This window comes from Hyla sarda, chromosome 8 (assembly GCF_029499605.1).
Source record: "Hyla sarda isolate aHylSar1 chromosome 8, aHylSar1.hap1, whole genome shotgun sequence".
NCBI lineage: Eukaryota > Metazoa > Chordata > Amphibia > Anura > Hylidae > Hyla > Hyla sarda.
Genome location: NC_079196.1, coordinates 155,043,944 through 155,069,045, shown reverse-complemented (window position 1 = coordinate 155,069,045; position 25,102 = coordinate 155,043,944). Strand labels below are relative to the sequence as shown.

General features: G+C 40.8%; 1 protein-coding gene across 6 annotated transcripts in view; it reads left to right on the top strand.

Annotated features, from left to right (window-relative positions):
- Positions 1–25,102, top strand: part of SNX29 (sorting nexin 29) — an 819,108-nt gene that overhangs the window by 700,576 nt on the left and 93,430 nt on the right. For 5 of the 6 annotated variants that reach the window (XM_056534825.1, XM_056534821.1, XM_056534824.1 and 2 more), the window contains one exon: positions 17,984–18,123. In XM_056534825.1, coding sequence (XP_056390800.1) covers positions 17,984–18,123 — 140 coding nt within the window. Of the gene's footprint in view, positions 1–17,983; positions 18,124–25,102 lie in introns of those variants that run through there. The other variant, XM_056534827.1, reaches the window with a different exon arrangement.

The window sequence follows — 25,102 nt, the reverse complement described above, 5'->3', positions numbered from 1 at the left end:
TCTAGTACTTATTAGCTGCTGAATACTACAGAGGAAATTCTTTTCTTTTTGGAATTCTCTCTTATGACATCACGAGCACAGTGCTCTTTGTTGACATCATTATAATAATAATAACTCTTTATTTATTGTTGTCCTTAGTGGGATTTGAACCCAAGGCCCCAGCACTGCAAGGCAGCAGTGCTAACCACTGAGCAACCATGCTGCCCTTAGCATACATCTGCTATGCACGGTTGCTAAAATGGACAGAGATGTCAGCAGAGAACACTGTGCTCGTTATGTCATCAGTGTTCCAAAAATAAATTAATTTCCTCTGTAGCATTCAGCAGCTAATAAGTACTGGAAAGATTAAGATTTTTTAATAGAAGTAATTTACAAATATGTTTAACTTTCTGCCACCAGTTGATTTAAAAGAAAAAAGGTTTTCACCGGAGTACCCCTTTAAGTTCCTCTGGCATTCTCAGGGAGCCCAGGGTGATCTGCTAGTAGGCTTCCCGGTCTAGTAATTTACGATGTAAGCCTGTGGGGCTCCTACCAGAATTTCGATAGCATAGATCCAGATAGACTTGACTTTTCTATTGTGTGTATTGATGCTTCAGCTTTTTCTGAAGTTGATGTTGTTGATAGGGATCGACCGATTATCGGTATGGCCGATATTATCGGCCGATAATCACGATTTTGGGCACTATCGGTATCGGCAATTACCTTGCCGATAAGCCGATAATGCCCCACCGCACCGCGACCGCCCCCCCGATCCGTCGCCCCGCACCGCGACCGCCCTTCCGATCCGCCGCACCGCGACCGCCCCCGTAGTGCTGGGCGATATACCGGTATGGATTTTTGCCCATACCACTGAGCAACCATGCTGCCCTTAGCATAAATCTGCTATGCACGGTTGCTAAAATGGACAGAGATGTCAGCAGAGAACACTGTGCTCGTTATGTCATCAGTGTTCCAAAAAGAAATTAATTTCCTCTGTAGCATTCAGCAGCTAATAAGTACTGGAAAGATTAAGATTTTTTAATAGAAGTAATTTACAAATATGTTTAACTTTCTGCCACCAGTTGATTTAAAAGAAAAAAGGTTTTCACCGGAGTACCCCTTTAAGTTCCTCTGGCATTCTCAGGGAGCCCAGGGTGATCTGCCAGTAGGCTTCCTGGTCTAGCAATTTACGATGTAAGTCTGTGGGGCTCCTACCAGAATTTCGATAGCATAGATCCAGATAGACTTGACTTTTCTATTGTGTGTATTGATGCTTCAGCTTTTTCTGAAGTTGATGTTGTTGATAGGGGTCGACCGATTATCGGTATGCCCGATATTATCGGCCGATAATCACGATTTTGGGCATTATCGGTATCGGCAATTACCTTGCCGATAAGCCGATAATGCCCCGCCCCCCGCACCGCCCCCTTCGCACCACGACCGCCCCCCGATCCATCACCCCGCACCGCGACCGCCCTTCCGATCCGCCGCACCGCGACCACCCCCCGTAGTGCTGGGCGGTGTACTGGTATGGATTTTTGCCCATACCGCTATACCGATCGGGCCCCTCCCCCACCCTCCGAGTCAATAAAAAAAAATTTAACTTACCCGTAATGGGGGTGGTCCGGGCCATCCATCCTTCCTGTAGTGTCCGGCGCCATTCCGGGTGGAGGGTGAACCGGTCCAGGCTGTCCTTCTCCGGCGGTCATCTTCTCCACTCCGGGCAGGCTCCGGCCTAGTACGCTGCATAGACGCCGTTACGCCGTGACGTCAGGTGCGTCGCTGCGCACGGGCGTCACTGCGTAGCGGCGTCTATGCAGCGTACTAGGCCGGAGCCTGCCCGGAGTGGAGAAGATGACCGCCGGAGAAGAAGGACAGCCCGGACCGGTTCACCCTCCACCCGGAATGCCGCCTGACACTACAGGAAGGAAGGATGGCCCGGACCACCCTGACAGGTAGGGGGAGAGAAGCGGGTGGTGGCGGCGGCGGCCTATGGCACCGCAAAAGCCACCGCAGTGCATTGATTTAAAGCGCCCGCTTTAAATCAATGCTCTGCAGCGGTGTCAAGGGGGGATAAATAGCCAATAACTTATCGGCTATCGGCCCTAACCTCCACCGATTATTGGTATCGGCCCTAAAAAAACAATATCGGTTGATCCCTAGTTGTTGATATCATTAATTTTCCAAAAATCTAGATTTTAATTTAATCTGGATGTACAGCCAAGATATTTTTTTGTATTCTTGACACTTTATGATGTAAATTACATTGCAAGTATTACAATTTAAATGACCTTTAATGGTATAGATTTTAGAACTTTTTGCACAGCCTGACAAATGTGTGGCAAGGTGTGGGTCTGCACCTATAAAAGCCTTGCTTTTTTAATCATGTAGATTTGCTTTTGGACTTCATATCTTAAAGGGGTACTCCGGTGGAAAACTTTTTATTTATATCAACTGGTGCCAGAAAGTTAAACAGATGTGTAAATTACTTCTATTAAAAAAAATCTTAATCCAGTACTTATTAGCTGAGGAATACTTCATAGGAAACTATTTTCTTTTTGGAACACAGAGCTTTCTGCTTACATCATGACCACAGGGCTCTCTGCTGACATATCTGTCCATTTTTAGAACTGCCCAGAGTAGGAGAAAATCCCCATAGCAAACATATGCTGTTCTGGACAGTTCCTAAAATGGACAGAGATGTCAACAAAGAGCACTGTGGTCATGATGTCAGCAGAGAACACTGTGTTCCAAAAAGAAAATAATTTCCTATGTATTCAGCAGCTAATAAGTACTGGAAGGATTAAGATTTTTTATTAGAAGTAATTTACAAATCTGTTTAACTTTCTGGCACAAATTTATTTTTAAAAAAAAGTTTGCGGTCATTTGCGGTTTACAGTTCCCAGCTTTCCAGCCTGTTCCTCTATTAGGAGTTCAGGTTTCTACATTCTATATCCTTGTCGTTGTTGGCCTGCAGAAATGACCTTATGTCTATTGTTAATCCTTATAGTTTTAGTGGATTTGTTGGTTTTTCCAGTTGCAGCCTTTTATGGAATTGAGAAGACTGTTCTTGTTTCTTTTTCTGCTGTATTTAGAATACCAAAGTCAAAAATGTACTGCAATTGAACTGCAATGTTTACCTTAGTATTCAGAAAATGTTGTAAAATAGTTTCAACTGAACTCATCATCCCTAAACCGTATGAATTCATAAGACTTATCGAAGAGGTCCATACAGTTCTCTTGTGCTTATTGAACATCCATGTATGAAGTACATTTAAAACTAAGCTGATCCCTCCAGAAATCCTGAATGTCCTTTTTAACAAGGAAATAACTCTTAGTGTATTCTTTGTTTCATACATTTATGGCAACTGTGGTGTGGTGGGATGCTGTAGCTGAGAAACAGTGGTATCACAAGCTGTTGGATCTCATTAAGTGAGTAGCAAAGCAGTTTTGGCAGCTTGTACAGACCGGGCTCCAATCCAGACTTGTAACTTCTCGTTCTGTGTTTGAGGGGCCCTGAGAGCGGAGCTAAAGACTTCCAAATAAGTTACGCTTGCTTAGCATTCTGTTACTTGCACAGAAAAGCACTGTGCTTATTTGGGTGACTACATTTGTACAAAGATATAGGGAAGACAGTCCAACTCAATTTAGTGAAAACTGAACCATGAAGCCACATAAATTTGCTTTGGTTATGTTCATTTACAGCAAGGATTGTGAATGCCTCATCTTCATGGCTTTTGTAAACAAATTAGTCAAAGTTAATTGATGGGTAAAAAGTCCCCTTCAATGCAAGCAGTGACTGTGCGGCTGGGTACTAACCATGACCTTTCCATGAGGCTTCTCTGACTGGTGCATACCATACTAAATTATTTCAAAGCAAATGTTTGCCGCACAAGATTTCTAGTGGGGTTATATCATCATGGAATGTCTGACATGATAACTTGCTTATACAATTATAGAATTATATCTGGCAAAAACAAAACAGCAATATCTTGCAAGCACAAATCTCCTTGGCCTTCAGCTCTTTTGAATTCTGCTTTTCCTGGCCCTTATGAGAAGTGGTAAGACAAGACTGTAAAGGTGCTGTTGGCTCTCGGTCACACACACACACACACACACACACTGCAGAGTCCGGCAGCGGGCGTGCAGGGACAGCGGCGGCAACGAGGCGGCGGCGGCGATGTGCGGGAGGAGCGGCCTTCCGGCCAGGGAGCCAATGCGATCGCTCCCGCCTGTCTGATTGACAGGCAGGGAGCGAGTGCAGCCTAACTGAAAAAGGACTGATTGCCACTCCAAAATCAGTCCTTTTTCAGTAGCCGGTTTTTAAATGTAAATTAAACCTTTTTAATGAAAAAATAATAATAAAAGTATATTAGAGATATGTTGTAGTACATAAGTACTACAACATATCAAAAAATAAAGTTGGTGACAGTGCCCATTTAACTGTGTTGTTTCAAGAATAAAGTTCCCATATGAAAAGCTTATGGGGGCATGTAAGCTGTTTTGTATTAGGTGGAGATACACACAAGAACGCTAACATGCAGTGCAGTAGTCGGAGGCTTCCAATGTCGCTGTTACGCAGTAGCAGATGCCAGAGAACCTCAAATACTTTATTTATTTATTTGTAATGTGCACATTTTTGAGATCCATCAAATTATCAGAAAATGCACCATTCCTGATGAAGCTGTATGTGGCTGTGCTTGCATATTGATGTATTGGACATCACCACTTGTGCAAAGCTGTAACTTAAACTTTTGGAGTGTGACTGTTTGAGGTTGTGGACAGGTGTCTTTTATACTGATAACAAGTATCAAACAGGAGCCATTAATACAAGTAACAAGTGGAGGACAGAGGAGACTCTTAAAGATGAAGTTACAGGTCTGTGAGACAGAAATCTTGCTTGTTTGTAGGTGACCAAATACTTATTTTCCACCATAATTTGCAAATAAATTCTTTAAAAATCAGACAATGTTATTTTATGGAATTTTTTTCTCATTGTGTCTTTCATAGTTGAGGTATACCTATGATGAAAATTACAGGCCTCTCATCTTTTTAAGTGGGAGAACGTGCACAATTGGTGACTGACTAAAAACTTTTTTGCCCCACTGTAGATCTCTTCCTATTTGGGTATAGGGCCTATCAAATAATACCACTGAGTACCACCCCAAAGACCTGTGGTTCAGGCAGCATGAAAGTGATGACAAGTTCCTTTTAAACATTATTGCTCACTAGTATGGCAGATATTTCACACAATACAGCACAGTGCCCTTACCAATGGCAAACTCATTTTTGCCTGAAAATTCGACCCCCCCAGCTCAGTCTTGTTTGTTTTCCTCAAATATCATAGGTATTGGACCAATGTCTGTACCTTGTGATCTTTGGGCTCATAAACACTGTCTTAAAATACAATACTTAATTATTTAACGTTATACACATTACACAAAATCCCTCTAAAATCAATTAAAACATTCCCATGAAAGGCAACAAACTCCACATGGGGTGGGTGCCATGATGGGGGTAGTTGTAGTACCGCGGCGCTGCTGAGGGATGGCACTAGCACATCCGGCTGCGGGACTTTTAGAACTACTACTCCCATCATGGACAGACTCTACCCATGATGGGAGTTGTATTCGAGGGGCTGAGGTGCAGATCGCACCGGGTCAATCTGCAGAGACCCGCTGCGATCCGCATTTATTAACTGTAAAAGCCGGTGGTACATGCGTCTACACTGCGCACCCCACCTGCTTCTATATAGAGCTGTCATAATTCATAATCCCCGCCGACGGGAGCTCTGATTGATCAATAGGTATTCACCAATCAGAGCTCCCGTGTTCCGGCAGCAGCGATTATGAATTATGACAGCTGTATATAGAAGCCGGTGGGGTGCGCAGTGTAGACGCATGTACCACCGGCTTTTACAGTTAATAAATGCGGATTGCAGTGGGTCTCTGCAGTATGACCCGGTGCGATCTGCACCTCAGCCCCTGGACTACAACTCCCATCATGGACAGAGTCTGTCCATGATGGTAGTAGTAGTCCTAAAAGTCCCACAGCCGGGGGATGTGTTAGTGCCATCCCTCAGCAGCGCCTCGGTACTACAACTACTCCCATCATGGGACAGACTCTGGCCCATGATGGGAGTAGTAGTCCAAGGGCAGAGGGGCAGATCGCAGCAGATCATTCTCTGGAGATCTGCTGCGATCCTCATTTATTAACTATACAAGCCGGCGGTACATGTTTCTACACTGCGCTGCCCGCGGGCTCATATATAGAGTTCTTATAATTCATAATCCCCCCGGGAGACGGGAGCTATAGCTATTGACCAATCAGAGCTCCCCTCTTCTGGCGGCGGGGATTATGAATTATGACAGTGTTTGTAGGAGTACAGTGGAGCCTCATGTACCGCCGACTTTTACAGTTAATAAATGCGGATTGCAGCGGGTCTCTGCAGAATGAACAGGTGGAATCTGCACCTCAGCCCCTGGACTATAACTCCCATCATGGGCAGAGTTTGTCCATGATGGGAGTAGCAGTCCTTACTGTGCCAAAATAGACACTTTGGTACGTGTCCTGTGAGAGGGTTTATATTTGCGCAAGAAAATGCCGTTTGCGCATTTTTTCCCCCCCAAAAAACCCTGCAGTTAGTAAATAAGATTCTACAGTAGAAAATCCTATACAGTAAACTTAACCGTAGACAAGGTGATGAAAAATTTAAATTCTAAATTTGCGCAAAAAAAAACACAAAAAAACACTTGCACATTTTTTGCACAAAATAATAGACACAAAACCGCTCTATATACAATGATAAATTCCCCCCTATGTGTTTACCCGCTGTGTTCTCATCAAACCTTTCTAACCTAATCCTATATTTTCATGAGTCGTCTATATGTGCGTAGTAAACTAGCAAACTTTAAAGGGGTAAGATGTCTGATCATGGAGATCCCGCCGCTGGGGACCCCCGCAATCTCCCTGCGGCACCTGACAATCGTTTAGTGCGTCAGATGCAGTGCCGGAAGCTCGTGACGTCACAGCCACGCCCCCTCAATGCAAATCTATGGGAGGGGGCGTGACAGCATGGATAGGGCATAAGATTTCTAGGGGCGGAGTACCGCTTTAAGGTGTAGGTTTAAAGAGCTGTAATTGGCCTGGCGTAAACTAAAATTCACATATTGAAAGGCAAATCTATTTTACTAATGCTGCAATGCCTGAGGACCTCATCCATTAAAAAAAAAGAGATTACTTTCCTTTTTTGTGGGAAGTTATGGGAATTATTGTATATGAAAAAAGGATATTGTGTGCCAAAACATTCTCCTCTGTAGAAACCTTATTTTTGTAACAGTAATGACTGTCATGCAGCCTGACATCATGCACAAGAGCGTCTGTGGGAAATTCTGTGACAACAATGACTAATCAGTCTTATTGCCTTCTTTATGCATTTACAGAGCTTAGTTTAATAAGCTGATATCATGCATTTACCTTGCATCAGTTTCTATTAAGTCCATTGCTAATTGTTTATTTGCTTGAGAAGCTTGCCACCTAACAACAGCCTTTTTGGATCTCTTCAATCTTCTGTAGAACAATAGATGCTGTCATATCGATTGTTTATAGGAAAACCGCATTGTGCTGGTCAGGAAGCAGAGCAGCACCCGCGTGTCACATATAACTAGTTCCCTGATGTGGGGACAGCGCGCTGCGGCTGCCAATTCATTCATTCCCTGATGTGGGGACTGTGGGGTGAGAAGCTGACAGTGAGGGTGGGAGGACTATACAAATGAGAAGGGCGGGGAAAGGGAGTGCTAAAGGGGGAAAAAAAAAAGGCAGATTTACAGCGAGTTTCAGAAAATTTCAAGGCAAATAACATTGCCGTGGCTCAAACTCGCAATAGGAAACTCGCTGTACACCTACCCTAAGGGCTCGTTCACACAAGTGTTTTTCCTTTTGAACTCACAGCGTGTTTCCCACTCTCCAAATCTCCGTTGTGAAAAATTGGCCATATACCCCATTGAAGTCAAAAGGGTCTGTGGCGAATTTTCAGCAGTGGAGATTCTGCTGTAGAAAATCTGCTGCGGATAACCTGCCCCTTTCAAATTTGCAGCAGGAAACGCGCTGCAAGTTTGAAAGGAAATATTCTGAAGATTTTCTGTTGCAGATCTTGCAGGCCAATTAGTAGCAAAATTTGCAGCAAAAGATGCACATGTGAAAGGATTCATGACACCATGGTATTTTTGCCATATTGTTACAGAGATGGTATCACAACAAAAATGCAATGTGTGAACAAGGCCTAATACAGAAAAGGGCTGTGTGACAGGGACATTCTCAGTGCTACTTAGTAATATATGACACATACATTAAAATGAAGGGGGTTGGGGGGGGGGGGATGTCTCTCCCTATTTGGGTGGTTGTAGAATAGCAGTGAGTCCATAGATTAGATGTGTATGTGCGTGTGGGGGGTAAGCTCATCTTGTCTCCCTGGATGCCCATACATCTGCAGCAACAGGAGAATTAACCCTTACACTGCAGAGATTAGTAACATTAACTGCAAAGAAGCAGTGAGAGGGTTAATTCTACAAGGCATCAGCATGAAAGAAGAGAGATAACAAAAACTAACAAGCCCCATACATGTCCCTGCCAGGCCCCACTGTCTGCAGTCGTCCCCCCCAGGATAGTGCTGCTGTGGACAACTCTCCCCCCTGGTTTTGCCTTGTCCTACGTTTCCCCTCATCAGGTGAGGGTTAAAAGTAAACAGTAGCTCCTTACTTCCAAGGATCTTCAGTGCTGGTCAGGGGAGGTGGTGCTTTCTTCAGTGAAGCTGGCTCTGTCTCCTCTCTCACTCCGTGCAGGTTGGCTGTAGCAGCTCCTCCTCCTGCTGCATCTCCTACTACTGCTGTGCAGAGACCAAACCCCTCCCCCGCCCCTCCAGCAGTACAAAGAAGAGGAAGAAACGATGTTGGTCTTCCTCCTCCTCTATCAGCTTCTCTTCCTAGTGACCCTGTGAGAGGTGCTAGACAGGAGAGCTCTATCCCTTGCGGAAGGCAAGTCACATGGTCTCCCTCTCTGAAGGTTAGTCACATGGTCTCCGTATGGCAGTTGAGTCATGTGGTCTCCATCTCAGAAGGAGGGGGCTGAGGGAGGAGGGACAGCATCCGGACGGAAACGGAGATGCCGCAACATTGAGGCAGGACAAGGTTTTCATGAAATTTCACCATAGTAGGGAATGGTAAAAGGAGTAATAATTTTTATGGATGTTAATTAAATAAAGAAAAAAAAATAGGAAGGAGGGGACTAATAATAGAATAAAATTATTAACTGCAATACCCCTTTAAAGACAGGATTGTATGGAGGCAAAGATCTGAAGAATAGTGCAAACAATTTCGGCTACACTAAAGATTCCGAAGAGCACAGTGGCCTCTATAATTCTTTTTCTCAGTCAATGCTTTATAAAGGATTTCCACATATAACAATGGTAGGGGATAGAGAGGGAGGGGTATATAACGTTAAAAAAAGAAGGGAAGGAGAGTAGAAGGTAGGATGAAGGGTGCACAATATATCAATAACAAAAGATTTGAATGTAATCCTGATACAGCGGAAAATAATATGTAAGTATTTATATAGCAGAGAGCTATCCCTAGTAACATAGGTTATATGCACAGATCAGGTAGTGCTAGATTACATCTTATTCTAAAGTGGCTTCCACTGACAGTCCCCATCCATTGTGACAGAGCTTGCAGAAAATCCCCAAACCCAAGTGTACAAGAAGAACACCGGGTGCGCTCCCCTGGGTGGAATCCAATATTTTAGGCTAATATGGAGCCTAATCATAACGCACTCACCTTTGTGCGTTGTGCGAATAGAGGCTCAACACTCAAGGTGCTTGAGAGAGGATCCAAAGGCGGCGGCTGCTGTGGCTCCCAGCGTCCAAGCGCACAGTACAGGTTCAAAGATATCCAAGAAAAGGGAGATTTATCATGCTGACACCAGACATGAACTTAAAGGATAGCATTATTTAACTAAACAATAGGGATCCATGCAAAGCGTTTTCAAAGCCGCTCCGGCTTTTTCGTCAGGAGCGGTTACACATTGATAAAAATGTAAATATGCATAAACCCTCCTCCGGAAGTGACACACACATCAGTGAGACTTAAAATACTGCATTGGCATATCAAACCAAAGAGATACAGTTAGATACATTCATATGAACATCAGTACACCTTATAAAACTCATAAAAAACATCTAAACATATATGTCAATATTCTAAAAATCAGTTTTTTCAATGTTATCATTTAAACCTAAAATGGTAAAAGTGATAAAGTGTTGAGATATATATCCAGAATAATTCCCCATTTATATATCCCCAGCAGGTTTAAATGTTATCATTGAAAAAAATGATTTTTAGAACATTGACATATATGTTTATAAGTTTTTTATAAGTGTTATAAGGTGTACTGATCTTCATATGTATTTATCTATCTGTATCTCTTTGCTTTGATATGCAAATGCGGTATTTTAAGTCTCACTGATGTGACTGTGTACTATCTCACTTCCGGAAGAGGGTTTATGCCCTCCGGTGCATATTTAAATGGATTTTTATCAATGTGTAACCGCGCCTGACAAAAAAGGCGGGGCGGCTTTGAAACGCGTTGCGTGGATCCCTCGATCTTATCCTTTAAGTTCATGTCTGGTGGCAGCGCGATACATCTCCCTATTCCTGGATATCTTTGAACCAAACCCAAGTTTGTAAACCTTGTGGCATCATACCCACAATGTACAATAAATGAACAAACATTTCTATATTATATACACACATTTTATATATTTTTTCCTTTGGTCTTTGTGTTACATTTGATGAGATTGACAACAGATCCTGGTTTTGATATACATGATAAGAAAATGTGTGAGGAGTACAGGTGTACATTTTCCCACAAATTCTCATAAAGAAACCTGACATGTTTTATTTTCTTTGAGTTATTTTCTTTCTTACTTCATATACACTTATATAATACTTTTTAACATGGATGGATGAATGGATTCAATCTGCTGTCATCATTTTCATCATTATTTCAAAATCTTCTAGTATGTCATAGATATGGGTTGATAGCTTTAGGGGGTTCAGTAGTAGCATTGCACTAGTGATGAAGGGAGGAGATTTCATCAACATGATTTTTTCTTACATACAGTATCTATGACATATGATTATTTTTCTTGGATTTTTTTTTTATAAATAAGAAGGCCTACTATTCATAAAGTTTGGGCCAAAATACCAAGCATTCAGCTACTTTGTATGCAGCTTGTCTATACAAATGAATCTAATTATATGTACGGCTCAAGCGCTGTGTCACATTGGGGTACCAAGGACCCATTTGTACAGTTGATTCTGGGGGCCAACTGTAAACAAATTTTACTCCCCATTTTCCAATTTTCAGACACTGTATTTTACATATTTTCCAATGGAATTATGCCTACAATAGTGACAAAACAATAGGGATCAATATTGTGACCGGACCCCATAGGCAGCAAAAGCCTTCACCATCTACATACAGCCAGTTCAGGAAAACAGCAGGTAAAGACATCTGCAGACCCAATATTAATCATGTTCTTTCCATAAATCTATCCTGCTGTCTTTACATATGTGTGTCCCCCCTTTCCCCCTCCCCCCCCTTGATTTTCCCCCCTTCCCAATAGTAGCAATAACATTGGGGAACCACTAATAGCCACATACTGCCGATAGGCATCTCCTAATATGGCAAACACACACGCCCTCTGCTAGTTGCGCTACAGCTGTATAGCGCTACTCCAGCAACACACACGCTGCTGGGCCAGATGATGGCGCTTTTACAGGCATCGTCTATCACAGACACGTCCCCTGCTAGCTACACTACAGCCCTGTAGCGCTCCCTGAATTTAACAAAGCACCTCTGTATCAAGAGACCAGCGCTGATAGACGGCTTCGGACCACACAGGAACCACAGCCACGCCCCCTACCAGCTTTGCTAAAGCTCTGTAGCGCTTCTATGTTACATATTGGATCGCAAGTAGCGATCTTAGTTTCCATCTGCCTAAGCCGATTTAGCAACAGCATAGATCGCGTCCTGCGATCTCTCTGCACAATTCTATCCATACCCCTTGCGTTGCCTGCAGTCCTGGCATATGAGGACTTATGCAGACAGCGGAGAGTACGGAAATAACGTGGGCACTCTTCCCATACATAATAGATCTTTTAAACTCATATCAAAAACATACACAGATATAATGTGATTTTAACTTTTGTATACCCTATCTTGGTTTTAATACAATATTATATGATCTAAAGGTTTTATGTATTTAAGACATACTTTGTGAATACCAAAATGGACTTGACCTTTACCAGACTACTGGAAGGGTATTTTAGTGTCTCACCTGTCTTTTACCTGTAAGCACCTTACCTGAGGAAGGGTCCTTTTCGGACCAGAAACATGTTGTTTTTAGTGCAATAAAATATATTTTGGACCTGGAAACGCGTCCTACTGCTTTACCGGAGACCAGCTCCCAGGAGAGCTCAACCTTTACACTTGAATATACCCATATAGAGATGGAAATGCTTTTGTTGTTCTTTACCAGTTTTCAGGGAGAACTTTCTAAAAAGAAATGAATACAGCGGCTTTAACCTGACCTGGGGTATTTTCAAATCTTCATGTAATAAAATGTGCTTTGTCCATTCCCTGAAACTGCAGTGTAAGTACACCAGAATGGTTGAGAAGTATCACACTGAACCTTTTTTACATTGGCTACAGTGCCTTGCAAATGTATTCACTCCCATTGACTTTTTTCCCATTGGGGTGCCTCACTACCTGGAATTAAGAGGGTACTCTGGCCCTAAGACATCTTAAGATGTCTTAAGATGCCTGATCACGGGGGTCCTGCCGCTGGGGACCCCCGCAATCTTTCATGCAGCACCCCACTATCATCAGCCTCCGGAGTGAACATCCCTCCGGGTCTGATGAATCATGATCACAGGGCCAGAGTATCGTGACGTCACGGCTCCGCCCCGTGTGTTGTCAAGATCCACCGCCTCAATGCAAGCCTATGGCTTGCATTGAAGGGGTGGAGCGTGACGTCACACGGGGGATAAGATGTCTTAGGGCTGGAGTACCCCTTTAACATGGATTGTTTGAGCATTTTGATCATTCCCACAACTTTGAAGATTTTTATTTTTTATTTATTTATTGTGAAGCAAACAACAAATAGGACAAAATAACAGAAAAAGTGCATAACTATTCTCCCTCCTTAAGTTAATACTTTGTAGAGCCACCTTTTGCGGCAATCACCGCTCCAAGTCGCTTTGGAAGTGTCCAGCAACTACTCACCTGTCTACCCCTTCCTGAGAGGAAGGAAGGTCAGCTCCGGGATGCCCAAGAAAGGGTGAAGCTTATCCGGTGTGGCCGAACAAGGATTGTCGGGCATATTTAGTGAGCACTTTGGGTGAAAAACTTTTGTATCTATTTAAGAATATGATATTGGTGATCTGTGGATCGATCTTTGTACTATGAAAATTGAATACTAAAAAAGCATTAAGAAAATGAATTTGATTGTCAAGTGTCATTTATGTCTATCACTGGTTACTATTGGAGATGGAGTGGAGCCTCCATATTTAACACACTTACACCTTAGTGCGCTTCAAGGTTTAACTCTTTGTTTACTATATGGTCTTCATGGCAGTGTTTGGTTACTGATGCCTCTTGCTTAGGTGTTGCAGCCTCTGGGGCCTTTCAAAAATGGTGTGTGTATATGTAATGACAGATCATGTGACACTTAGATTGCACACAGGTGGACATCATTTCACAAATGATGTGACTTATCAAGGTAATTGGTTGCACCAGAGCTTTTTATGGGCTTCCTAACAAAGGGGGTGAATACATACCTACATGCCAATTTTCTGTTTTCTATTTATTTATATATTTTTCTCATTTCACTTCACCAACTTAGACTATTGTGTTCTGATCATCACATAAAATTCAGATTAACAAAACATTGAAGTTAAGGCTGTAATGTACCAAAATACAAAAAAAAGTTAAGGGGGGGGGGGGGGGGTGAAAACTTTTGCAAGGCACTGTATACTTGATGTCAGACATTCTGTAGGCTAAATTGTGTTAATACAAGTCAAGGTATATGTGGTTGGAAGAAGGTGAATAAAGCAGATTATTGTGTACTTTTATGAAGCGTATGATTTCTTTCAACATTGCTTGAAGATATGATCAGTTATTGCCAGTGGGTGAATCTACCAATTTATTGCTTGGTACATTGTTTGGGCTGGTCTACGAAGCTTCTGTTTGTCCTACCAGCTGTCATTGGATTGATCTCATGTCACTAATTAATTGATGACAACATAATTACTACACATTCCAAAGTCAGCCAAATCCCCTAGAAGCGCACGTTGTTGTTTTTTTTTTCTTTTCTCTAGACACCCACATATTGTACATTTTACATCACTTTCATACTGAGCGCTGTATTTTTCTCTGACCAGTAACTCAGTGATCTGTATATTGTAGTGTTTTGTTTTTATGGCTTTTTCAAAATTGCTTCCAACAGGCATCGGAAAGTAGTAAATTTAATGATGCTACATCATTAGAACCTTCCTGGTATTGATCTTTCCAAAGATACAGAGTGTTGAATGTATAAATCTTGCAGACTCATTGACAGCCTTTCTTGTATTGCCGCTGCAGGTGACAGTGCCTAGTGCTGAATACTCTTTACTGATGGTCTTAATTGGTCTGATACCAGCACTTATGAATTTTATGAATGGATGATGGATGACAGAGCTCTGAACACTAACCATATTAAAATGCATACATATACTATACTTCATTATTATGGTCTTTTAAGATGTTGATAAGCAATATTTTCAGCAAATTCTTTAGTTAATTAACTGGTGCCAGAAAGTGAAACAGATTTGTAAATTATTTATATAAAAAATTCTTAATCCTTTCAGTACTTATTAGCAGCTGTATACTACAGAGGCATTTCTTTTCTTTTGGGATTTCTTTTCTGTCATGACCACAGTGCTCTCTGCTGACACCTCTGTTCATTTTAGGAACTGTCCAGAGCAGCACATGTTTGCTATGGGGATTTTCTCCTGCTCTGGACAGTTCCTGACATGGACAGAGTTGTCAGCAGAGAGCACTGTTGTTGTGACAGAAAATAAATCCCAAAAGAAAAGAATTTCCTCTGTAGTATACAGCCGCTAATAAGTACTGGAAGGATTAAGAATTTTGAATAGTAATTTACAGATCTGTTCAACTTTCTGGCATCAGTTGATTAAAAAAAATATACTCAAATACTGCCTAAAACATTTATTAATAATAATACAAATTCCTTTATTAATTTCTTTATACGACTCCAATAGCATTTTTTAGGCCCAAAAACTGTGTGGGAACATAGCCTTAGGATTTACATGTGGCTAATTTGTTTTAGAAATTTCTATGTAAGTCCCTTGCAGTAATCCTTGTGCCTTTTTCTGAAACAACCCTGTAAAATATCATGAGATGTATTTATTTTTCAATATACAATATCATTGAATATATATGTATTAAAGTTATGGTAACCTCGTGTTGAAATAACAAGCTCACCAGCAGCTGTTTCAAGAATATCACAGTATTGTATATATAGATATGGAATCTATGACATATTGCCATTCTATTTCAAGTACACATGTGATGTAGGGAAGAACAAGGCCATATGTGGATGGGTGGTAATTTCAAATCAGGAACGAGTACATAATGCCTACACCCACAAGTTAATGCATATTCAACCAACCCATATGGTAAACCATATATGTATATTCATAGATAGGGAATACATCCTGAATTAGGATAAACACACCCACATTTATAAAGGACACTCCTTCAGTCATCATAAACACAACCATCATCTGAGCATCAGTGGCTCCAGATAAAGTCAACGGGAGTGCACGGAGGAAGGAGTGTCAGGAGACCAGCCAACCTGGAGGATGCTAGGACAACTGACCAGATGGGAGAAGGAGGCGGCCATCTTAGATAAGGAAGCAAGATGAAATCCATTATTTTGTATGGTCTGACTAGGCCTGAGATGGTGAGATGGGATTATCCTGACATTAAAGGGGTATTCCAGGAAAAATCTTATTTTTTTAAAATCAACTGGTGCCAGAAAGTTAAACAGATTTGTAAATTACTTCTATTAAAAAAATCCTTCCAATAATTATCAGCTGCTGAAGTTGAGTTGTTCTTTTCTGTCTGGCAACAGTGCTCTCTGCTCATATCTCTGCTTGTCTCGTGAACTGCACATAGTAGAAGAGGTTTGCTATGGGGATTTGCTTCTACTCTGGACAGTTCCCGAGACAGGGGTCATCAGAGAGCACTTAGACAGAAAAGAACAACTTAACTTCAGCAGCTCATAAGAACTGAAAGGATTAAGATTTTTTTAATAGAAGTAATTTACAAATCTGTTTAACTTTCTGGAGCCAGTTGATATATAAAAAATTTTTTTCCCTGGATAACCCCTTTAAGGACACGGAACATAAATGTACATCCTGGTGACCTGGTACTTAACTCGCCAGGACCCGCACAGTGAACAGCGTAAAAAGTCCAAAATTGCAGCTTTTTTGTCAAATTAAATAAAAAAATAAAATAAAAATAAGGGATTAAAAAGTTACATATACGCAAAATGGTACCTCTACCATTCCTAAGAAAACGCCTCCATAGTATATAAACTAATCATTGTAATAAGATATAGTAAATCTATATATGTATAAGTGCCATATTTACTCATTAGTTAATAAATAATCCACTTTTTAAATAAATGCCTTGCATGATAATTTCTCCATCGTAGATAAGAAATGTTTTCTTGATTCTGACCCTACTAGATTTTCACTTGCAAAGTTTGCTGAAACATAATTAATTTTAGCTTTAAATGGTTGATAAAATGTAAGCAAACTTTGCAAACATCAATAGAACAAGTGAATGTAAGAAACATTGTAATATATCTTATTAGAGAAAATTGCCTCTTTTGTTCAAATATCAGACTACTTTTCTGCTCTCCCCTCCCTCCTTAATATAATTCAAGGCATATGAGCATACTGAGGGATCGAATTAAGTTCTGCCCATAGAAGTCTAGAAGTCCATGGAGAGTAGAGAGGGGAGAGGAGTTAGCTACAGAGTGAAATAGGGAGACACAGAGAAACTTCTAAAAGCTCTAGTAGGCTTTATGAGGGAGATTTATCAAAACCTGTGCAAAGAAAAGTTGCCCAGTTGCCCATAGCAACCAATCAGATTGCTTCTTTCATTTTGCAGAGGCCTTGTTAAAAATAAAAGAAGCGAGCTTATTGATTGCTATGGGCAACTGGGCAACTTTTCCTCTGGGACAAGTTTTGATAAATCTCCCTCTATGTTTCTCCCTACTTCTTGATTTACAGCTTGCACTTCTAGCTTCCTTTTATAAGGTCCTCCATGCTGCTTCTGCTATACTAATGGAAGCCATCATAGCAACCCATAAGCTCCAGGACAGCTTAAAAAAATCAAAATGCAAGATATATAATGGCCAGAAATAGTGTTACTCCTCATGCACACAGTTGGCTTAACCTGAAAGCTTTGTTGAATGATAAGTGACCATTTAAGCCAAATAAATAAATGAATAGTTTGGAAATTCAGTTTGCTATGGTTGTACTATTTACTGCCATTTCATCCTGTGCAGCAAATCCTTGCCAGAAGACTAATGTTGTGTGTGCACTGATTGTACAAATGGCTGCCACACTAGCCTGGACACTAGTAACACCTGTAGTAATGCAGGTACCTAACTTGTTATACCCTGACATTGTAAAAATCTTCATCTTCCTCCTGGGAATCCACTATTCCTGTGTGCACCTAGTCCTGAAGGACTGAGTGCGTGCACTGAATTTCGGCAGGGGTCATTTAATGTGCATCTTCTTGGCAGTCTATAACTCCGTTTTGCCTTTGAAAGTATTTTAACATACATATTTTGTCTTTTTTTTTTTTTCAGGATGCAAAGTTTGTAGAAGAACGACGGAAGCAACTCCAAATTTACTTAAGAAATGTCATGAACAAAGTCATACAGACAGTGCCAGAGTTTGCTGCCAAGCCTAATAAAGAAAGCTTAATACAACTAATGCCATTTTTTACGTAAGTTGCTTCTGTATTTTTAATTACATTAAACTTGTGCTTGTTGTATATAAAATATAAAATGAGTATCGAGAATTTGTGAGAAGTGCTTATGGTCAGGTACATTTTCTCAGAAGTTTTTATCGTGTGCAAAGTCCATTTCTGATCCTGTAGACTTAAGAGAAACGGTTTGATGTCAGAGTTAAAGGGGTACTCCAGGGGAAAACAAATGTTTTCAAATCAGCTGGTGCCAGAAAGTTATACAGATATGTAAATTACTTATTTTTCAAAATCTTAACCCTTCCAGTACTTATCAGCTGCTGTATGCTACAGAGGAAGTTGTATAGTTTTTTTCTGTCTGACTACAATGCTCTCTGCTGACACCTCTGTCCGTGTCAAGTACTGCTCAGAGTAGGAGCAAATCCGCATAGCAAACCTCTCCCACTCTGAACAGTTCCTGACACAGACAGAGGGGGCAGCAGAGAGCACTGTGGTCAGACTGGAAAGAACTACACAACATTCTCTGGAGTATACAACAGCTGATAAGTACTGGAAGGCTTAAGATTTTTAAATAGAATTTACAAATCTGTTAAACTTTCTGGCACCATTACATTTGAAAACAATTGTTTTTCATTGGAGTACCCCTTTAACTCTGGTTTCAAACAGTTTCTCTCAAGTATACAGATCAGAATTCAACTTTGCACACAATTTAAAACTTCCATATTGTTCCACCAGCGTACCCCTTTACTTTACTGTATAGTATATATAGTGGTATCACTGTATACACTTATAGCATATATGGTGCCAACGCGTCCTTTCATATTAATAGCCAGACAGTAGTCGTTTTGGCATATGTTTGGCCAGTGTATGTCGACAATTGCTTTTTTAGTTGTATTGGAAATTGTAGCTAATGTTAGAGGAACCTTATTGCATATTGATTTCTAGAGCTCCTATTGATTTTAACATTAGCTGTATTCAGCTGTATGAAACTAACTCTTTATAGTGATGGCTGCATGCAGCCCGAACCCTATTGAAAAAAAAAAACAGAAAAGGAAAAAAAAACATTCCCTGGTATTAATAAAATGTCATTCTTTGTTTCTCATTCTATATATTAGTCATCATATAATGTCGTATTACTCATCTAATGTCTGTGGGATGAAGCCTTACAAACATATGAACTGTAGGCATGTAAAATTCAATGTACATTATAAAACTTTTTACAGTGCAGCTGTCATGTTTCAGATCCTTGTAAAATGTGGTCATGTTGCAATATATACATACTGTTATAAATTGAATTAAAGTGATTAAATCCATACTCCAGATCAGATCAGTTTTGCAAATGATGTTCATAAAATGTGTTAAACATAGTAAAGGTATCACTATGTTATTAAAATGGGAATGCATAGAATTTTATGTAACGTCGCCATATAACAATCATTCCCCAATCCCCCGATTACATTCCATAGCTAATGAAGTTTGGTAATTGATTACCATCACTTGATGAAAGGTTGTCTCTGACAGAATGAAGGTTGACAGGATCGGCTGTCTCTGGACGTTTATACATTGACATTATTGTCGATATGTTTGGCAGGCGATCAGAACACTAAGTAGTGTCCTGAAATGTCACCTTTCTAATTTCCAGTGTGGTTATTGGACACAGTTGATAAGGCACAAGTTGTAATTACTTTCAGCTTTAATGTAAAATATGAACAGTCATTTCCCATCAACCTCACGTTGTTTATCACATTTGCCATGTGGTTCATAATGGTTGAGAAAATACTGTAGCCCCATATATTGAATGCTGCATGCTTACATTTTATGTGGGAATTTTATGATTGATATATACATATATATCAATGTTCGTGTTTTAAATGAACAAAGAAAATACACACAAAAATAAATCACAGGAATGTTTCCTTTACATTGAATCTATTTTGTCTGAAATGAACAAAGAAATTTAAAAAATATATAAAAAATTCTCCTATGCATGTTCAAGATTAGCCACCGTGTTTCATGTCAGTGCTGAGTCTGGCTATAACAACTAGCTGCTGCAGGAGCTCCCCCAGCTGTTCTGATCAACAATAGGGGACAGGTAAAGCCCGATTCGATAAGGTTACAGTTCACACTTAGGTGTCTTTGAGAGAAAAACGTATGAATTAAGATAAAAGATAATCCATGTGTTCTTTGCAAAATTTCTGCAAAACAAATTGTTTCAGGAACATGGAATCTACAGAGAATCCTACAGAATGACAAATGGGGGGTGGGTGGCACAGCTTTATTGTCTGTACTTTACTTTTGTCATTCATTTTTTAGGTTTAGTGTTCCTTTAATAGATATCATAGATAATTGCAGAATTTATTAAACTGCTTAACCCCTTGAAGGCGCAGCGATATTTCATTTTTGTGTTTTCATTTCATTTTTTTTACTCCTTGCCTTTTAAAGGAGTACTCCGATGGAAAAATTATTTTTAAATCAACTGGTGCCAGAACGTTAAACAGATTTGTAAATGACTTCTAATTAAAAATCTTAATCCTTCCAGTACTTATAAGCTACTGTATGCTTCACAGGAAGTGCTTTTATTTTTTTATTTCTTTTTTGTCTGACCACAGTGCTCTCTGCTGACACCTCTGTTAATGTCAGGAACTGTCCAGAACAGGAGAAATCCCCAAAGCAAACCTATCCTGCTCTTGACAGTTCCTGAGACAGATAGAGGTGTCAGCAGAGAGCACTGTGGCCAGACATAAATGTCAAAAGAAAAGAACTTCCTATGGAGCATACAGCAGCTGACAGCTATGCTGTCTTGTGTTTTGTATAGTCATCCTGATCCAAAACTGATGATACAGTTAAGGTGCTCAATACAATCTAGCTGTAGGGCAATATCTGCATGTTTAGTGTGTGATGACTTACTCTTGCAAATAAGTGCGGTTGCAGTATAGAGGCAAGGAAACAGTATTTTCCAAATCAAATTTCAGTGTTTAATTCACAATTGTCACACAGCAAACAGTCTTTAAATGCAGAACAAAGAAAAACGTAACAAAAGTCCACCTGTATTCCTTAGGTGCTTGTTCACACCTCAGACCATGCCATGCGGCATCAAGCAAGTCTTTTCCAGGCCTCAAGGCAGGCTGCTCACCAGCTTCCAACCTTGGAGCAAATGTAGGGAAGAACTCCACTCTCAGCTCTCTCTGGCAGTGTGAGCTGCAAATAGCAAATCCCCCTCAGCTGGTGAAGCAGGCTGCCTTTAAGGCCAACAAAAGGCGACCTGGATTGTGGGGAATGACAGTAAGAGCCATCCCGGATTGGCCTTTCAGCCATACTACGGCCATAGTGTCAGACTGCATCGCAGCACAGACACTGAATGAATACCGGCTCTTACTTCACCAAAGCCAGGAGCCTTGGTGACACATATCGCCTATCCACCACGATACCTTTCACCTTCTCACAAGTGGCATTGTATTTCTTTTGGAGTAGTAGAATTGACTGTAGATCTCACAGGGTGCTACCAGGAATGGAAAGTTTTTTTTTCACTACAACACTTGGTATAACTGAAGCTGATCTAATCCTTTCAGCAAACAGTTGATATTACCGGGGGAGGTTGCATTAGTGAAAATATATATAATATGGTGCCAATTCACATGAATGTCTTCCCACTAGATCCATATACTTTAAAGAAGTAAAACATTTCTTTTATACATTTACAAATACAACTTTTATAATCCCAGAATCTCTGTTTGCTTTTAGCAATAGAAAGATCCCCATTTAAATTTGTATCCAGAGATTGTGTAAATGGTGAGGTAACAATTGTGTAATGAAGGCATTTCTTAAATATTTACTGTTAAATGTTTAATAATCCAACATAGAAAAACTGCCTACATATCCGTCTCACCCCGCCGTATACTATATGAGTTTTAGAAACTTTTCTGAAGTTTAAAGGAAGGAAACCTTTAGTCAGTGGATAACAGTGAAGCAGCAAAGGGCAGAGGCAGATCCTTGCTCTTTCAAGAGACGGAGCCGGATAATTAGTAATGAATATTAATGTAACTTTGCTATCTTGTGTCAGATGTGTAAGCAGGAATCAAAGATTCCTGGTTTTGTCTGTAGGAAAATACATTAGAGGGCTCAGCACAGGGGGGTGCAGGCCTGCTGGGATTACTCTTAACTTTAATTAAACTAAATAAAAAGTTCAAGTCAAAGATTTTATTAAAACATAAATCAATATTCTCCCGTCAAGGTGAGCTGGTTAAAAATAGTATCAATGGAATAAATTTAGCAGCTCTTCGTATGTTTTTATGAAGGTGAGCCAAAATTATTCTCATTTTTTTCCCACTGAAGAAATTGATTCAGGAACAAATCCATTTGTTACCTTAGTTGAATCCGCTTGGAAGTTAGCAATCCCTTTGGTTGACAAACCGAGAGTCTAAAGAACAAGAAAGCAGCAATGTCCTTATTACTTCTGAAATTTCCATTTTAACAGAGAAAGAAGATAAACCTGTATTACAGATAGGCGTTCATTTATCTTTAAACCTTTCTAGAAAGTATATTGTGAAGGCTATCCTGCATTAGTGGCTATTTTTATTACTATAAACTGAAGTGGAAACTATGGGCTAGATATTTAGTAGTACAATTTTAAATGAAAGTTCTGTGCAAGACCGTATAAGCTGAGTTTTTCAGTACGATTTTTCGTGCTGAAAACGCCCCCCCCTCGGCTTATACTCGAGTGAACTCTCAGCCTTTCAATCCCTTCTCAGTGGTCTTCAACCTGCGGACCTCCAGATTTTGCAAAACTACAACTCCCAGCATGCCCGGACAGCCATCGGCTGTCCGGGCCTGCTGGGAGTTGTAGTTTTGAAACATCTGGAGGTCCGCAGGTTGAAGACCACTACGGCCTTCGTCATCATCCAGACCCCCCTTTAGTTTTCTACTCACCTCCCCTCGGTGGGAAGGAAGGGTGAGCTGGTCCTGGCCATCTATGCTGCAGGGACCGCCGGGTGGGGAGGGTTAGTCGTTCCGGGCTGTCCATTTTCACCGGGAGGCCCTCTTCTCCACTCCGGGCTGGCCCTGACATAGTGACGTTGCCTTGACGACGACGCACAGGGACGTCTGTGCGCAGCAGACGTACCTGCGCATGAACGTCCCTGTGTGTCATCGTCAAGGCAACGTCACTAGTCTGGGGCCGTCCCGGAGCGGAGAAGAGGGCCTCCCGGTGAAAATGGACAGCCCGGAACGACTAACCCTCCCCACCGGACGGTCCCTGCAGCATAGATGGCCCGGACCAGCTCACCCTTCCTTCCCACCGAGGGGAGGTGAGTAGAAAACTAAAGAGGGGGTCTGGATGATGACGAAGGCCGCAGTGGTCTTCAACCTGCGGACCTCCAGATGTTTCAAAACTAAAACTCCCAGCATGCCCGGACAGTCGACGGCTGTCCGGGCATGCTGGGAGTTGTAGTTTTGCAACATCTAGAGGTCCGCAGGTTGAAGACCATTGAAAGGGATTGACAGGCGGTGATGATGAAGGGGGGGTGGTGATGATGGGGTGATGATGACAGGGTGATGATGACAGGGTGAAAATGACGGGGGTCTGGATGATGACAGGGAGGGATGATGTATTTCCCACCCTAGGCTTATAGTCAAGTCAATAACTTTTCCTGGGTTTTGAGGTGAAATTAGGGGCCTCGGGTTATATTCGGGTCGGCTTATACTCGAGTATATGCGGTAGTTTAGATTCAAGTCTTTAGTCTGTGGTATGTGTAGAGCAGGGGGCTACATGCCATGGCTTTAGAAAGTACTTGTTTTATAGAAAACAGTCATGTGTCTGATAACTGTAACTCACAGAGCTAATACACTTTGGGATTGGAAAATTCAGATCAGGTTTTGCCAAGCACACCAGTGGTGTGTGTATTAAAGCCCAGATCTACAGTTTCAGCTGGTCATCAGTGCAAACAGTTGAAATGCTTGTTTTCAGACAAACCTCCAACTAGAATAAATGTAGCTCTTAAAGGAGAAGTATCATGCATAAAAACATATCCCCTATCCCCCCCCCCCCCCCCCCCAGCGACCTAAAACTTATCCCCTATCCTGTGGATAGCGGATATGTTTTTATGCATTATATATCTCCTTTAATATATAACCATAAAGCTGAAGTGTATTTGGGCTTTTATATTCCTTGTAGTAAGAGTTGAAGCCATGTTTGGAACGCCTATTATGTTTCTCATACAGACATTTCAGAAATGATATGGATTCTCATAGTATTAAGACCCTTCACGATGTGATGACTAATTTGAAAAGGATGATCAAAGTGGCCTTTTGTCTATAAATGCAAACCTCCGCTTTAAAAAAAAAAAAAGCCAGTGTACAAGCTACATATCTTATATGCCTATAACAGTGACCTAAAAAGGCTGAGATATGTATACATCTATATACATTTATTTAATATAATGTCTCTTGAAATGCTTTTAATTAAATGTTGTCTCTTGAATATCTTGTCTTTTGGAAAGGCAGTTCAATGGCTGCAACTCCTTATGAGAAAGTTGGGTGTGTATGGATTGCCATTGTGCCCCGTTTGCCCTCCTTTTTATTCAACCTTGTATTCCCCTGGGGCTATATGACTCCTGCAGTAACTGTTGATCAGCGTTTATGAGAAGTAAATTGTACCAGCAACAGATATTATGAATATATTAGTAGTTCATAAATACTTAATGTACGGAGAAGCAGCATTGGTTGAGAATAGATGGTGAATTCACAGTAATTTACTACAGAGCTACAGTCAGTTAATAATAATAATGGTCATAATAATGCAATATACAGTTGATTTATTTGCTTCATCAAAAAAAACAAATGGTCCAGAACAGGTTTGGTAATATGTCCATGATATGTCAGTAAACATTCATGAATAAAATGATAGCGGTTTAATGATATGTCATTCACTGAAAATCAAGCTGTACATCTCTGAAAGTCGAATGAGACCTAGACAGAGTTATCATTGTAACTTGAAATCTGAAAT